The sequence below is a fragment of the Meleagris gallopavo genome, chromosome 5 (assembly GCF_905368555.1).
Source record: "Meleagris gallopavo chromosome 5, MGAL_WU_HG_1.1, whole genome shotgun sequence".
NCBI lineage: Eukaryota > Metazoa > Chordata > Aves > Galliformes > Phasianidae > Meleagris > Meleagris gallopavo.
This window is the reverse complement of record NC_139408.1, coordinates 11,821,077-11,839,222: the sequence shown is the minus strand read 5'-3', so window position 1 is coordinate 11,839,222 and position 18,146 is coordinate 11,821,077. Positions and strand designations below refer to the sequence as shown.

Genomic DNA, 18,146 nt, shown 5'->3' with positions numbered 1-18,146 from the left:
TAGGCCATAGTACAACAGAATATTTCAGTACAAAAACTTATGGAAAAAGTTGCATGCTTGGAATGTCGATTTGGTTACAGTTTATTTAGGAAGAATTGAGTAGGTTTGTAGGCGCAGAAGGGGCATTTTTAAATAATAATAATAAAAAAAACCCTGCACTATCTGTTCCTCAGTCATTAAAAAGATAAAAATAAGAGGTCTTGTATCCTTATGAGGAGGAAGGCCTCTCCACTCCCTGGAAGGGAGGCATCAGCAGCAGCCTCCCTTGTGAGCCGCAATACCACAGGATGACCAGCCCCATCTGACAGGGACAGGAAAAGAGCTGTTCTGTTCTGGATGAGGTTGCTCTCAGATACAGCTACAAAAGACTGAACAGTGTTGTCTTAGTTTCATCTGGGATGGAATTGGTTTCTTCACAGTGTCTGGTACAGTGCTATGTTTTGGTTCTAGGAGAAAACAATGTTGATTACACACTGATGTTTATAGTTGCTGTTATGCACTGTTGTACAGAGCTGAGGCCGTTCTCAGCAAAGGATACAAAGAGCTGAGTGGGAACAGAATCAGGACAGCTAACTTAAACTGTCCAAAGGGATATTCCATGCCATACAACGTCCAGTGGAAGGAATGTTGAAGGGAGTGGAATTAACTCACTTTCTTCTGCTGTTTGAGGGGCTAGGTGGGCACTGGCTGGGGGTAGTGTGCAATTGCTTGCGCATCTCTCACTATATACACTCATATATATACACTTACATAGTCATAACTATTATCCTTTTCCTTTTCTCTATCTTAGTAAATAGTTTTATTTCAACCCATGAGTTCTACTTTTTTTCTCTGATTCTTTCCCCCATACCACTGGGAATGAAGGGAGTGAGCAAACAGCTGTGTGGTGCTCAGCCACCTGCTGGGGTAAATCACAGCAACTTTAAATCACAACATCTTAAATGTGTCCATGGGCAAAAACTCAAACCCTGGTGAGACCAGTTTTACAAGTGATTTGTATTTTGCATTTGGGAAACAGGCAGACATATAATACTGTGATGAGATGCCCTTCCCCATACCAGCATTTCCCGAGCCTCCAGACGTAGAATTTTAAAATCATTAATAATAAAACATTTCCATGTCAGATTTTGTTTTTAGGAGTTGGCCCAAGTGCTCTCTAAGTTGTTGAAGATGGTAATTTTTTTTTCTAGAACATCAGGGAAGTTTCAAAAGAGTGACTGAAAGACAGTGCCCTGCTAATATTTGAAAAGTTTGAACAACTACTGTAGGACTGTCAGCCTGTTATTTTTCTTGGCCAAAGCAATGGCATGGCTGACATCAATAAGGGTTTAAAGGATGGTACAGTTGTCTACAGCAAGTATATGGCAGTGGAAAATATATTTTGTTAAACTAATGTAATACATGTTTTTTTTATGAGATGCAAGTTTGATAAATGTATCAGTGTCAAATACTGATGTAACATACTTAAATTTCTGTTTGGTGTTTGGCTAAACATTTTGATAATATGAAATTTTGATTTCATAGAGATACAAAATAATAGCAACATTGAAAAATGAGAAAGTCATGACAGAGTGACTGTGAGAGATCCCAGAAATATCACTGTAAATTGAACTCCTCTGTAAATGTGTGTGTTTCTAGTGGACTCAGTAGTATAAAAAGAAAAATCTGGACTTTTTGCCTACTTCAGGAGGGCAGACACTAGCAAGGTCAGCTTTTGCAGCATGTAAGGCCCTATATCTGGGGGCAAGAATGCAAACCATAGTAATAAGAGCAAGGATTTTCTTCTTGCTGGGCAAGAGTAGCTTTGAAAAGTGTGGGGGCTTGGGTGGATATCAGTGGAGTTCAAGTTCATAGCATTATGTTGTGGCCCAAAAGAGCTGATTCTATTCTTGATAATCTGAACAGAAAAACAAGTTCTTGTGCCTTTGCTGTTGTTATGTTATGTCCTATATGGAATTGATTTGCACAATGCAAGAACAGCATGAAAAAAATAGCTTGTAACTTGTAAAAGAAAAAAGTTGAAAACACTGGAAAAAGCCTTGGGCTGAAATATGAAAAGAATATCACCTAGCCTTAGGAAGATGAGGATTATCTTGATTTCTACTGCCAAATAATTAAAGGAGGAATAGGAACGATGGACTGTTCTTACAAGGTGAACATGGGTGAGTGATAAGACAAAGATGGAGAAAGGAGGGTTTGTGTGTACAGTGAGCACTCAAACTCACGGGAAGTTGTTCTAGGGGTGCTTAAAACTTTATTTATTTGTTTATTAAATAGCAGGAAATACCTAAAGCAAAATATCCAGTATAGCAAAACATGCCTCTTCTAGATGAGCCAGATATTCTTTTGACACTAGAAAACTAATTGTCTTTACTTCGTTCGCTGTCTTCATGACATTATGGTTGATTTTTCAGTTAATGATCATTTCAGTGAGACCTTTACTGACTTGTGGGAGAAGCAGATCAGCTGATGTATTTACTTATTCTTGCTATGAAAAAAAAGATATACTTTTTTTAAAAAAAAAGTAAAATAACATAGCTATCAATGCAATGATGCATTCATTCCCTCATTTCTTGCATTCCAAAATCTCTTGTCTTGGTGTATACTCCTTTGGAGTATTCAGTGAGCCCTGATCCTCAGAAAGGAGTAAGCAATTCATTCTTTATTACCAAATTGCAACTACTACTTCTCTTTGATGATCCAAAACTGGATAAAAGTATGCTGTATCTACTGCTGCCTATCCTTAGACTTAGGAATAGCACCAATTGAGTCTATTGTAGTTCTGTGGAGTCACCTTAGCAGAATCTCTTCAGTCCTTGTAGCATGAAAATAGAATGGGCATGTCACAATTAGGGTGCTAGATACAATTGTAGTGTAACAAAATTAGATCTTCCTGAAATGAAGAAGAATCTTCTTGGATCTATTTCAGCCAGTAATCTGTGCTACTCCTAGTTAGGATTTTGTTTAAGGCATGATTTTGAAATATTAGTTTCCTCTGTTTCAAGGATTAAATAACTTGACCTTCAGCAATATTGGGTATCTTTATACATGTTTCAAATGCTGTTGTTAGACCAAGACATTTGGTTTTTCTTTTTGAGAGCATTCATCTTTTTTACTGATAGTATCTAAATGAAACCATGAAATGAGGTTGGTCTAAGTGGAAAGACAGCCCCACCATCTTTCTCTCTAAATGAATTTAATTTTTTGCTTTTTGGATTGTTGTCTTCCATCTCACCACTCTCTGGTGAGTGGTTCTCAGTGATACTAGATGATTCCCCTGAAAGCTTCCAACTAACCACCAGCCAGTGCATCCTTCAGCTTGTGAGATGAGACGCTTCTCTGTTCCCAGAGCACTTGGGTCATCTAGCAAACTTTGAAGCTGAGCAGGCTTCTACTTTCACTCTTTTAGTGAAACAAGAGAAGTAAAGGTTATTTGAAACCAAAGCTCTAGTACCTGAGTGAAGGGATTGTGCATCAAAGGTAGAGTAGAATGAAAGAGGGGAAAAAGCAGTGGATAACGTGTGGGAGAGAGACAGCATAAATGGAAACGTTTTACAGTTTGGCAGCTGCCAAGTCAAAATAAACTGTGGAGGGAATGTGTGGTCTTAAAGACCAACCCGTCTGAGGCAAATGAGTAGCTCTCCTGAAAGGGAATAACTGGGAGTTCCGTTGGTGGGCTCCCCAGCCTGACTGATGCTGCCCAGCTGCAGTGTGCTTTCAGCCCAGGGTGTTTTCTGACCTTAACTCTGGTAGAGCAGCAGGAAGGCTTTGTGAGTTTTTTTTTTTTTTTTTTTTTTTCCTATTTACTTTAGTACACCTATTTTTCTCGTGCTGCCATAAGACTTTCTGATAGCATGCTTTGGCAGTAGTCATAGCAAAAATGTTCAAGTTGAAACTTTGAAAGCTTAATGATAATTCAGCTTCTTAATAAATGCCTTTTTATCAGCTCTGTAGAATTGCTTCACTTTTTTTGTTTCCCCCCTCATTTTCTCTCTAGTCTCCTTGAGTCTTTCTAAAGAGTATACTTATTTATCTACAAGAGGTTTTCTATTCATCTTTGAATCGCGGTCTTAGCAAGTTTATATTTATTTCCAATAAGTTTGCTTCAGGGAACAGTACTATTACTAAGAGCTGCAGAAACAGACAATCAATAGTCAGAAGTAGACAGGGTTACATGACACCCTGAAGGCGTCAGCACCATTTGTGTGGAGAGGTAAAGGAGTGGACAGTCAGCAAAATTCATGGCTTGATGTGTTTGTACAAAGTAAAGCCTTGTGGAAGCTGCATGCCTGTAGCTCTGCTGGAAAATAAATGAACCAAGAAAATTCACTCCACGTTCAGTTAGTTGGTATATGAAAAACTTTTTGCCTTTATTTGTTCTATTTTAAGAGGAAATCTTATTGTGCTGATTTTTTTTTTTTTAACTACAAAGTTGATCATTACATTTGCAGTCATGTGTGTGAGAGTGATGCTAGAAGTGAGGCGAAGTTTTGCGTTCCTGCTGATGAACTGCTGATGGATAATGTACTAGATAATGTATTTCCCAAAAGCATTGAGTCTAGTGATGCAAACTTCAAATGGTGTTACACCGTTTGGTGGTTCTGTATTTCCAGTAACCTGCTCACTTCTTTCAAAGAATGTTCGATGCTTTGGAGATTAAATAGTTTTTTATTCTCCTTGGTGAGAATATGTTTGTGCATGGGCAGTTTGTGCAAACAGCAGTGCTTACTGAAGTCAGTAGAACTGGCAGCAAGATGAGAGAACTGTCTGGTTCTGCTTGAGAGCTTCCTTAATCATTTAACAATTTATCTGAAAATTAGGCCTCCCACATCCTAATGTTGTGTGGTGAAGAACCAAGATGTTGACAATGCTGTAATAAAGTTGGACTTATTGCTGGAAGAAGCAAAAAAGCTTTAAAATGAGAGTAGCATTCCTTCTTGTTGATAACATTCTCCTGCTAATACTTTAATGCTGCCTGGTGTTCAGGATGCAGTTTTTAAGGAAGAATATCGTAGCTGAAAATAATACAGAAGAAGCAAATACTGTAAGGAGGTTTGAGGAGAAACACACAGTAGAAAAAGGAAGGTGACAGAGCCATGTAGCCTTACCTCACATTAGTGGAGCCACTTCTTTCCAAGCAGTGTGGTTGGCAGGGCTGACCAGGGGACAGCTGCTGGCTTAAGACGTGTGGCCCCAGCCATAGCAATGCTGGTCTCCAGTAAGGGGATCTTTTAAGGGACTGTGTCTATTTGTTCCAACACCCAAATAAAATATTCAAAGTGATTTGTTTGAAGGTATGAACTTTGGGAAAAGTGTTATTTTTTTCCTTTCAGTTCTACAAAAATGCAGGACTCCTTGCTGTTTGCAGGCTGTGAGTGCCAAAGTCTCTGCATTTTTTTAATGTAGAAGAATGGTAATGAGTATTGCTGTGGCTGGGGAAAAGCAGAGTTCCCACAATTTGTGCATTTGATTTCTTGGTGATTCTGAGCAGCTTCACTGATGTATTCCAGGAAATACTCCAAATAAATTAAAAATGGTGGACTGTGAAATGTGGAGCCTTAATCATTTCCAAAAACTTCAAACTGCACATATGCATTGACAAAAGCACATTGGAAGTAGTTGTTTAAGTAAAATTTGGTATTTTGTCATCAAATAGTACTTGCCGTTGTGCCTTGTATAAGCATATAAAAAGTAGTGTAATGATATGGATTTGGACAGTGTTTGCCTGCAGCTGTTGTTTAGTAGTAGAACCTTCATTTCAGTAAAGTCACAGTACTAGAAGTGCACACATTCAAATAGATAACCATGATATTTACATGCTGTAATGATTTTTTTTTTTTTCTTCTGTTTGCCAGTAATAGCATATGAGGAAAAGACAGACACCGTGTTGTTTTTGGTACATGTTGCATGCTATGATTCTTGACCTGAAAACATCAGGTGGTCAGTTGTTAACTACTTGTGCTTAACTGCTTGTTCTCCATTCTTGGCTTCTTTTGTTTCATCTGTAAGGTGTTGTTTGTGAAGTCAGTAATGAGTAAACTACTAGTCTCCAGAGCAAGCATCAAACACATTATAAGGAATTGTTCTTTGAGCTTCATTTTAAGCTATGAGAGAAGGGACACTGAGACTTTAAGGAGCAAGGAAGCAATTGTGTGAATGAAACAATCTAAAAATCATTCTAAGAAAAATGGTGGTAAAGTTCCCTTGGGTAAAACTGTACATCTGCTGAAGATCCTGTTCCACTAGCTCTATTTGGATGTGCATCTGTATGAGTGAAGATTTTGGCCTTGTGAGGTTTTGCGCTGCACAGAGGTGTGGGAATATGTACATGATAACAGTCAGGCCTGATGTGCTTGGCAATTTTTTTTTATCAGTCTGCAGTGATATTTTTAATTTTCACAAAATAATGAAGATTGAATGGGGTCGTGTTGCAGGAAACAAAGAGGAATTAACTGACCATGACTTGATACCTTTTATAAGCTGTGGAAGGATGAGCAAAAATTCACTTGTGGCTCAGGTCTTCATTGCTATAAAGGGAAAATTTTGGTGGACTTAAGGAAGCTTAGAGGGGCTGAGAGGTGCAGGGGTGAGGCAGCCTGGTTTTCCAGGGTTGAAAGTGCTAATGCTTTCTGCGCCCCAGTCATAGAATCATATATAAGTTAGACTGGAAGGGACCTTAAAGATCATGTAGTTCCAACTCCCTGCCATGGGCAGGGCTGCCACCCAGCAGCTCAGGGTGCCCAGGACCTCATCAGACCTGGCCTTGATCTCCTCCACGTATAGGGCATCCACAGCTTCTCTGGGCAGCCTGTGCTAGAACCTCAGCAATCCCTGAGTAAAGCATCAAGGATGGAAGGGAGCTGTTAGAAGAAAGATATAAGAGCTAATTAAAAAGTCTTCAGACATTGGAGAAGAGCCAGCTGACCTTACTGACTTGTAAAGATTTTTATCACACTTCTCTTGGCTGCATTTCTGCCATTGTGCTCAAATCTAATCCCACTGGGCATTCCTACTGGGATCTCAGCAGCTTTTTTATTATCCTACTGTCATCTGATGATGAGGGTTTTTTGGTGGACATGGATTTTGCTTTGCCTTGACATCTCAATCCATCCCTCCTCAATTTAAGTAAGCAGTATATAACTCACTTTCTCAATATGAGTATGCTTGCCTCACAAGTAGACCCTACGGGTACACATGGGGGATGGTGTGATGTGAAGATTCTGTGGAAATGTTTTAACAATTGAAGTTTTTCTTTCTTCCTTTTAATTTCTTGATTTCTGTGCTTGATCTCTGTAATGATAGCTTTTGTGGGACTTCCTAACTAAAACTAGGAAACTTTTTTTTTTCCTTTTACCTTGAAATTGTAACTGTTTCCATGTCCTACAAGCGCCTGGTATCTAAGCTGCACCAAGTGAATCAGAGAAGTGCACTTGGATCCTGTTACCCCCACGAACCTGCTCCTGGATTTACTGTGCTCAGTGAGTGAGTGCATAGCACAGTTTGGCATGTCTGGTTCATGTCAGCGAGAGTGCGTGTGCAGGGACTTAAATCTGTGTGATTTAAGGCATGGAGGATGTAAAGGCAAGATCTTGGGTTGGTCAGCTGGCTTTTTGGAAGCTATGAGATGTTTGGAAGGACAGGATATTGACCAAATTGAGGTGAGACTCTGAAACAGTGGTTGGAGAAGCAATAGAAATGCTGCACTTTTCATTTTGTATCTTGAGCACAAGTGAAGGCAGGTTTGGAATTAGTTTCAGCCAGGGAACACATAAACGATAGGTCTAGCACTCTAAAGAGTTTTGAATCTTTATTTTGAAGGCATCCTGCTAATGTCTTGATCCTTCTGTGGCAGGAGAGCTGTAGGTCAGATTTGTCTGGGAGAAGGAAGTTTTCTTTTGGGCCTCTGTGTACTGTTTAAATTGTGAATTTTCTTGGGATTTTATAATATTTATGCATAAAATATGTTTTAGTGTCATTGTAACCAAACAACAACAAAAATATTCATACAAAATAGATGATTAGAGGGATGGAAAATGTCAAGTGAGCTGTAAGTCATTGAGCTATAGGACATTTTCAATTGATACAGCCAACAGAAGTTTGGTGTGCTGTTCTAGGTGAGGTCATACTGGTTTGCTGCTAATGTGCTGTATTATACTGCACTTAGCCTTGTTCTCGCCAAGGATTGTGAAGAGGTTAGTGAGCTGCTCTTATCAATCAGGAGTCAAATGATCCAGAAGAGGAACACAGAGTTCCTAGTGAAGGATCATTGCAAGCAGGACAGTTTGGCTAATTAGCTTTCTTTTATTTTATTTTCTTTTATTTTTTTTACATCAGTAGAATTCTGTATATCAATATAACTAGGCAGTGTACAAATCATTGTTACAATCCATTAATCAAGGGCATAGAAGAACAGTGCTGAGGGAAGGATCCCTCTGTGTTACGTAAGTATTGGGCTGCAGGCTCTCAGTCACCTCATCTCCTTCCCTTAGGACTTCTTATCCCAAGAGGAATAAAATGAGCCACCTTCTGGACCTGACAATTTCTTTGCAGTGAAATTTATCAAAAGGCATGGGGTACCGTGCTGAAGGCCTATACAGAACCCCTGGGTAAAAGTACTTAAGTGCACATGCTCCTAATGGCTTTGTTCCCCTGCTTCCTTCTCTCTTGAGTTTTGTGCAGTTTGAAGTTGGAAATGATAGTGGCTAAAATCTGAATGCAGCTTCTTAAATATCATATCTTTATTCTGCCTTAGAAACTGACTTTAATGTCTTCCCTTGGAGAATTGATGGAGGCCTCCCTAACTTTGAATATTCTGGAAAATAATTATCCTGTAGGGAATTAACGTGCACTGTTATGGCACTGAACCAGAAGTAGTGTTGAGATGCTTTTGTTGTTTGAGATTAATATCCTGATTGCTGATTCCTGTGGCATTTTCACTCTTCAGTCCCTTCTGGGAGCTCAGCTCCCTTCCCTTTCCTTTCAGCCCCTCTCCTGCTGTCCTGCTCCTTCCCCTTGGCTGCAGCACGAGGCAGCTTTGCCTGCACTTCTTGCTTGATCCTTTCCTGATGGGGGTGGCACAGTGGATCCTCTGTCTGAGCTCTGGGAGTACAGACAGGAGAATAGTCTGAACCTTGACTTTAATACTCTGATTTGTTTTGCTGTAGTACTTAGAAAAGGCTACAGAAAGATGCTGGTGTTTTGCCAAGGGTTAGAGGTCACTGTTACAAGGTCTCTGCTCACTGCTCAGGCAGCTAAAGGTCTGAGACAGTAAAATGCTGGGCTCTTGGTTGCTCCTCACGATGTTTGTCAATCTGTATGGATGGATGCATCTCAACTACAACCATTACTAGGTAGAGAATGGCTTGCTAACATACGACACAGGGGAAGAAACACACAATTTATGTATAGTTGAAGGGACATGAATTATGAGGGAGGGTTCTGGGTGAGATGGTCTCTAAGCATTCTTTGCCTGTCTCACAGATGTTTGTGAATTGTTTTGAGATCGTTTATACAGAGATCACAATACCCTCACCAACTTTTCTCAAATTGTTCTCTCCGTGGAAGAGAAATCTTAGTATGGGTTGTTACTGGGCTGAGAGGTTGTCCATGTTCCTTAGGCTTCTGGAATGCCTCACTCACTAGCAGTCTCTCCAATTTGGCTGTAAGATTAGTGATTTTTTCAATTAAAACAGAATGTAAAAGTATTGTCCAATTAGAAAGCAATGGTGTGTTTGTAAGTATCCTTGAACGTATTTATCTGTCCGCTGGGAGCACGCAGATGTCTGCTGGAATTTAATTTCTCTGCAGCACACTGGGGGTGGGGACAGAAAAGAAGTAGCCAGAAAATCACTGTTGCTGCAATAAATACCAGGCTTCTCCTAGTGACCTGTGCTGACTGCAGAGCTTATTACATCTGATACAAGCATAAAACATCAACTCGGCAGTGCTGTTCTCTGGCTGCTCTGCATCTGTACCAGCAGACTGTTCTTGGCTGATTGTTGTGGGTGGTCATGAAGAAAAGGTGTCACATTTTAAAGCCTATTATTATGATAAAAAAATAAAAATAAAAAAATCTGCAAGGCAGTACTGCTCAATAAGCAGCTGCAGCAGCCTTGGTTCACCTCCATGGAATGGTCTCTGAGGCTGGAGCCAGAGGCACACCGGCCATAGTGAGCAGTGTGGCTGCTGGTGAGAGTGCTGCTATCCAGAGCTGATTGCAGTGTCCTTTGGCTGTGTTGTCTGTCTGGGGTTCCTGTAGCATTGGTTTGCGTTGTCTGGCGGTGATGTTCTGCCACAAAGTGGAGATGCTCTGTGTGAATCACAGCGAGCTCCTTTCTGGGTCATGGTGCTGCTGTATGTGGTGCTCACAGCCCCAGCTCTGGGTACAAAGGTGAAGCAGGGCACTGCCTTCAGCAGCCTGCAGTTCTGCTTGGTTCCAGGTTGAAATGCAGTGTTTCTGAAGGGGACCCCGGCAGTAAGCTAGAGCCAGCCCGAGCACCTCTTTTGTCCCCAAATTTTCTGGATTGGTGCTTGTGTTCAGCTTATTTCCAGAGGAGTTTAGCTGAGATGGAATTATTTGCAACCATTGATGGTTTACTTAACTAGCAGCAGCTTCAGAATCCTCACATTTCAGCTCTGGATGAAGGCGCAGGATTTGCTCTTTGCTGGGAAGCCATCATCTCTGTTTCCATGGCATCAGCCTCGAGCAGAGAGCAGCAGGGAGGGCAGTGCTGCGGAACATGGTGAGGAGTGGTGTGTTTTCCAGTCAGGGCACAGGGCTCTGCCTGCCTCAGTACTGCAGGGTGGATGGCTTTATGCTACCCTGCTTAAGATTGCAAAGGCTTTGCTTTTTCTGCAGCCTTTTCTTGATTTTTCTGAAGATGGGGCTATCAGACACCTGTGTTACACTTGCAGCTCCATCTTCCCAAGTGATTTGATTTTCTTGGCTCAGCACCTCCAGCCTAATGAAACTAGTTTACCTTCCTTGTACGCTGCATGAAGCTGGCACTAAGCTGTGCATCGCAGCTGTGGTGCAGGTGCATAGTAGTGGCTGCAGCATTCATTTGTTACGTGATCACTTGAGACAATCTGTGTGCCAGCTTTGGCTTTTTTCCAGCTGGCACTCAAGAACAAGGAGCTGAGTACAAGTTTGGTGAACTTCTATGGGTACTTGTATGGGTTTATGTAATGCAGACACTATGGTGGTCATCGTAGTTTCACTGGTAGTACAACCTATGAAGTTATGCATGTGTAAAATGATATATAATTTAGATGACAAGAACTCTGTAACTTAATATATACTTCTATTTTGTATTTTATCACTGCAAATCTACTTTCAAGAAATAGAATATACTTTTTTTCTTCTAGCTTGGTAATATGTGATTGGCAGCTAGACGCAAGGCAATGAAGTGGATACAGATTTAAAAAAAAAAAAAAGCTTGAGGGTGCTTTGTAGAGTAACCTTGTGTAAGGTGATGTCAGTATTATGTCAGACGTGTGTCAGCACTGGCACTGCGAAAGAGCCTGATGGGAGAGACAAGCCCTGCAGCAGGGCAGTGGCTGCCTTAGGTGTTTGTGTTACCATCATTTGTGATGGATCTGAGAGGAAGCTCAGCAAACGATACTGCAGGATGTGTGCTAAAGCAGCTTAAACATCTGATGTCTTCACAGCATTTCTTTGGTTGTCTTCATTGTTTACCACAATGAGCCTGTGCAGTTGTACAGGAATCATATGAAAAACAGTGTGGATGACAGAAATGGAGCTCTTCATCGCCCATTTGATTCCCAACTGCCTCTGCATGCCTATCATCTTGTTAAGGCTTAATCTGTATCCCTGCCATCCCTCCAATAGCCTTGTTGATTCCAATGGATGTTGTCAAGGACATGATGTTTTTGCAGGATTGTGTCCAGCTTAGCTCTCAAAGATTGAAATGTGACTAGGTCTTTCAAATAAAGTCTTTTTACTAGAAAAACAAGCATGCTACCTGTCCCTGAGCCCCCAAGTGGGACATGTAATGAAATTTCCTTTAAAACTGAGTGCACTTCAACCTTGATTTTACATCCTACAAACGGTAGTACTTTGTTTCAGGTTAATTTTTAATTTCCTGTCATAATTGTGGTTGTCTTCATACTGGTAAGCAGAATCTCTTTCATTCATTCACACTTCTTTTTCAGATCGCATGTGGCTCCGAGCATAATCTGGCAGTAGTTGGTAAGTAGCTTGATTTTGTATCAATTCTGTCACCTTTTTTTCATTTATAAGTAGCACAAGATGAAAGAGGAATGTATGCATCAAACATATCGAGTGAGTAAGGGCATTGTGCAAACTAGCTGGGAGAAGAAAAGCAGTGTATAGGTGGGGAGAAAAGAAGAGGAGAAATCTGTAGCCTGACTGGTGCTGATGAAAATAATGGCCTTGTTGACCAGCCACTGTAATGAGAGAAAGAAAGAGAGGGAAGGGAGAGAGAGAGAGGGAGGGAGTGAGAGGAGGATTGGTGGATGTAACAGCAAAATACATTCTCAGCTGGTTTTTAGAATGGAGCCAATCCAATGTAACAATTCAAACCCCAGATTTGGGGTAACATCTAAGCTTGTCAAAAGTATCTTTGTTTAACAGGGAAATTTGCAGTGAAAAAAATCCTGAGTCTTTTGTTCTTTTAAGCTTGGAAAGTCTTCGGTGTTTTGATCAATGCTAGGTAGGTTCTTTAGTAGACCACAGTATAATGCTGCTGTTGTGACAGTGGTAGAACTACTAGGAATCTAATGTTACTGAAAGAACTGAATTTTGTATACTAATTCCAATAACAGTCAGATTCTTGCTTTCATGTGATGAGTTGATAACTGAAGCTTGGTACATGATTGCTATTGTTTATACTTACATGTTTAAAAAAAAAAAAAAAAAAAGCTCTTAACTGTGGATTTTCAGATATGTAATAAAGGTCAGCATAACCATCCAGGATGAGAGAGGCAGAGGAATACTGTGCTTATCAGAGCTGAAAATGAAACCAGCTTTTTCTCAATTTCAGTCAGCATCCATGTAGACATTGCTGATTGCCATCGCTGATGTATTAAGGTGTTAAAGGAAGAATACCCTTGATTTTCTTGAGTGCAATATGACAGGTCTGCAAAAACTGGCTATTTGGTAGGAAACCTGCATTTCATATCCTGATTTGTTTTGGTTTGGTTATTATCAGCTTCATTAAGTGGACTCTGAAGAGTTTTCCTGTATACATAATATGTAATTTTCTAATAATGACTCTAAAATTAAACCCTACATCAAACTTGTTAAAGTTCCAGTTAATTTATATGACAGGCTTAAAGAAAAGTTTTTTCCTTTGTCTCCCTACTGGTTCAGTGTCACTTGCATCTCTTAATTGTCAAGTTGGTGCTTCTGAATGTCAAATGAAGAGTAATCTGAAGAATCGCATTGTGTTTCTTGCTGAACTGATGAAGTGAAGTGTACTGCTTGCAGATTCCTCCAGTGCATGAAAGCCAAGCTCTGAGTTTGGACAACCTTCTCTCTCCTTATGTTCTTTTAAGCTTCCTACCTTTTAGGCTAAAATCTCTGGAAAAAAAATGGATAGAGGAGAGAAATTGTAGAAGTAAGGTATGTTAAAGTAGGATTTCTAAACACACAATCACATCATATACCTTTTAAAGCTTTGCCCTACTTCCATAGAATTCAATGGGAAAATTATCAGTCCTAGAACCTAGTCATTTTTGTTCTAAGAATAATGGAAATATATATTTCTTTTTTTGAACTTAAAGTAATATTATACATTTTATTTTTAAATTGAACTTTTGTACACGCTTTTAAAAGCTTGACTTTTTAGAACATTTTATGGTAGGATTTCTCCATTGCTTGTCACTCTTCGTTAAAAGCAGTTAGCTATTTTACTCTCACACATAGCTTTCATTAAGTAATTCTGTTTGATTGTACGGTTTCGTAGCAACTTATCATTCAAGCAGCGTTTATTTACGACAACTGTATAATAAGTTTCTCTCTTAATTGGTAATGTTTGAGTGATTGACTTTTAGACTGAAATAACTTTCAGGTTCAATGTGAAAGGTAAACCAAAATGCACACCTTTAATGTTAGAATATTCAAGCTGAGATTTCTGGTTGCATATACAAATGTTTGTACCTACTTTGTTGTCTCATCTTTTAAACAGAAACATTTTAAAGATAGAGCAGCTAGATTTGTCATTCATTTTACAAATACTGAGGCTGTGCTCCAGTCATCTTGCTGGACACATGAACTGATTCGTAGGGCTTAACTAGCAGGTGATTTTTCTCATGTTACTTTATATAGTTTGCATCCAGTTTGTTCAGTTATTTGACTTTCTTCTCTTGCTTCCTCTTACCAAAAGAGCAAAATTTGGTTGTTATCTTCATTGTAATGGCACCAATTCCTTTTTCATGGGTAAATTGAAAGAAATTTGGTTTAATTTGATCACAAGGTTAATGTTGTAGAAGGGATGAGGTATGTGTCTATTATTTATAAATGTATTGAATAGATGATCTAGATAACTCCGTGACAGAATTATAAGTAATGCTTATGACTGAAGAAATTTATACCTTTTCATGTACTAACTTTCAATGAAAACACTTGTTTGGAGTTGTCTTGGGATACTGATTTGAATACCTGAAAGTATTGTGACTTTTTACGTGAAAAGGAAAATCCCTACTTAATGTGACAGAGTCTTGTGCTTCTCACTTCAGTCAAGGATTAATCATCATAGGATCCAGCCTATTTTTGGTAGAAAACATATCTGCTTAACAAATTTTGGGTAACGTCTCACATATGAAAAACATCTGATGCTGAGAACTATACATGCACTCAGGACAAGAAAATTCAGCTATTCAGCCTGAGTTTCGTAGCTGCACTCTGCAGCACTGAATGTCATGATATTAAGACAGTGATTGAAACGTGGAGTGAAACCAAATCACAGTGACAAAGCTGAGTATTTTCAGGTTTGAGAATCTATGGTGTTTTCAAGAATGGAAAAGTATAAGTAAGAAGGTTTGATTCTTATCCTGAAAAGCATGTGGTTAAAAATTCTATTTATGGGGAAGACTCTTATCAGGTTCCTCCTACTTGCCCCCACTATGAATAGATCTTCCTTTTTAAAAAAAAACAAGAAAAGATTTTTTAAAATTGAAGAGAAAAAATATCCTTTAAGAGAACACTTAACGTGCCACATGTGGCTCATACAATGCTGCTACTTAAATAATAAAGCCATACAAACAGCCATACAAATGTACAACTGCTATAAATACAGGAATGTATTGACTATAACCACGGGGCACAGGACAGGATTCCTCCATGAAACACCCCAGATGCAGATGTGCTATTTTAATAAAAATTAAACCAATAAATTTTATTTAGTCTTCCTTGAAGTAATTACAAGAGTGGTGTTTCTTTAGTCTGGCTTCCAAAAATCTGGTGAAATATAATATATCCCTTTTTGGTCATCTTTTCAATCATTTTCTCACCTTTATAATATATTAAGAGTCTTTTAAAAGAAAACTGCTGGAGGATGTGTAGGGAGAACTTGTTTTAAAAACACAAAACACAACTTTAAAAGTTTACTAGCTGGTTTGCGCATGAGTTCAGTAGTGCAGTGCCTGGTACTACATCTGATTGGTAATTTTTCTGCTAACATAATGGGTAACTTGGGGATTTAAAGTATTTTTCTGTGAAACTGACATAAATTCTTCAGATGAGTTTTTTTCTAGTAAGGCATCTTGAAAAGTGTTGGGAAACGTGGCCACCTGAAATGGCTAGCATGACTTTTCCTGGCATTTTCACGCTCAGCGTGGTGAACTCTGTTTTTCGCTGAGGGTTATATTGTTTTCTTTCTTGGAGGCTTCAAAATACTTTTAAAACTACTTCTCAACTTTCTGGTAAATAAGAGCTCCTTTCAGAGAAGGTTCCGATTTGTCTACTGTAGCTGTGCTTGCTGTATTTCAGAGCATGTGTTCTATTTCAGGATTCTGTCCCATCTGTGACTCACGTGCAAACACTGCTGTAAATACCCTGACATGGGTGTTCACGTTCCTCTGAAGCTGCAAGTCATCATTTTGGAGTGCACAGCAATACTAAGTTTAATAGAATAACACTCTTCATCAAGGAAACTTGCGAAAAAATACATATCTCCTCTCAAGTGGCAGATAGTGCTTCAAATCCCCTGGAGTAAAGTGTATAGTATCTCTAGAGAGACTAGAGTTACTGCGAAGTCTGTTAATGTTTGTTTCTTATGTTGTTGTGCTGGAAGAACATAACAGTTATGGACTGGAAAACAGACGTGATCAAAATGAACTGGTGATAGGCGTCCTGAAGTGGTCACGGAAGTGGCGGCATCCCGCATGCTTTGCTCCCATGCTTTGGAGTGAGGAAGCTGAAGGGTTCTTTTGCTGAAGCCCCTGCCTCGTTATTAATAAGGTCACATTATTTAGTTAAGTTTTGTGAGTCCGGCTAAATTATTGTAAAGAGAATCAGTGGAGGAAGCACTGTAACAGACTGTGAAAGGTGTGCTTCTATGACAGAGCGAGAACCAATTGGGAGAGGCTGCTGGGCAGATCTTTGCTGTGGTGGCAGCATTATTTAGATGTTCACAGCAGCCCTCTGAAGCAGCAGATGTAGTCATTCAGTCCCAGGGGTGCTCAGCATGCTGTCACAAAGAGAAAATCATAAATTCTCTCTTACTTTTCATATTGGCATAACATTTGGAGGAAACTCCAGCATACTCAGTGGAGGGCACTGGTGTTCAGCAAGGAGCCTCAGTCTGATCCTCTATTGCTTTATTTATTATGCATGAAAAATCCCAGTGCAGCCAGGGTCTCTATTGTAAGGATTCCTGGCAGAGCAGCATGGAGTCATGTTGCAGCATGCTGTCTCTTTGCACTGCTGCACTAATCGCATTCTCTGCTTATTAAAGGGCACCTGGCAGGACTTTGAGTAACCATCGCTGTTGTCGTTTTCATGGGGGTTATATGTCAGCCTTCTAAATTTGCTCCCTGGCAGAGAGGATGAATTTTGCGTGTCATTTGTCTGTTAATGTGACTTTATCTGTTAAAATAGCTCATTGAGATACAGACTGCCTTGGTACCATTCGTTGTCAAAAGCTGCCATGCTTCTGTAATTACCTGAGTACCTGCTTATGTGCAAGTGCTTTCTGCCTACCTAAGCATAGGTCTGACACCACAATTCTGCTGTTGTATTTAGATTCCTGAAGAGAGCTGTTCAAATATCTTTCACTCGGTGATACTTTTTCACAGCGTATTTCATAATCCAGGTAAATGAATTGTTTTCTGGTAGGAAAGAAGCTCAAAAGGAATTTGAAATGTTTGATTTCTTGATACTTTTAGCAAGTTACACTCATGAGTCTGATTCCCTAATCTCCCTGAGCTTCTTTTCCAAGGTTAAGATAAACCAAGCTGCTAGCTATTTCATAAATTTGTGGGCATAGGTGATGAGGAGAGAAGTGTGGAGATATACTGACTTGAGCATCTGGAAATGCACTTGGATGTGACTAAAAAAAGTTTTGCATCTACTAAATTGTCTGAAGTCAGTGGACACAGCCACTGACCATAGGCAGGGGAGGATGCTTTGCTGCAAAAACTAACTAGATTCACCAGATAAAATAGACTCAGACTGCAAGAAAATTCTAGAGCTTAGAACAAGATCTGCCTGCACTGCATCTTCCGTTGTCTGAATTAAAGCCTAAGTTTAAGAGCTGCCATCTGCTTCAGGCTTTGTCATTCCAGTGCTCCATGATTTGGGGCAGTCTGACTCAGCAGAAAGCTTTGTTCACCTTCCTCTCTTCTCTCTGTGTCTTGTCAATTTCGGTTGTGAAATCTTTGGAAGAAAAGCTGCCTCTGATTGTATTTTAGTATTACCTACCATAACAGGATCTGATATATATATTTTTTTCTTTCTTTTTTAATACTGCAGTATAACTAATAATACTTGGAATCAATTTCCCTCGGAGAGACAGTTTTAAAATATGATTAATCTTTGTTTGTATGTTTCTATCTTGATTTATATCACTTGGCATATAAACAGGTAATAATGCAATGCTTGTCATATTGCTTACCGAATGATTTCCTTTAGTTACCAGGTACTGGTTCAGAAAAGAAAAAAC

The 18,146-nt window shown here is 39.5% G+C and overlaps 1 protein-coding gene across 4 annotated transcripts in view; it reads left to right on the top strand.

The window, feature by feature from the left end:
* The window catches only part of TPH1 (tryptophan hydroxylase 1), a 267,702-nt gene that overhangs the window by 77,036 nt on the left and 172,520 nt on the right, over positions 1-18,146 (top strand). For all 4 annotated transcript variants that reach the window (XM_085224252.1, XM_085224250.1, XM_085224249.1 and 1 more), the window contains one exon: positions 12,175-12,211. In XM_085224252.1, the coding sequence (XP_085080378.1) occupies positions 12,175-12,211 (37 nt within the window). The remainder of the gene's footprint in view (positions 1-12,174; positions 12,212-18,146) is intronic.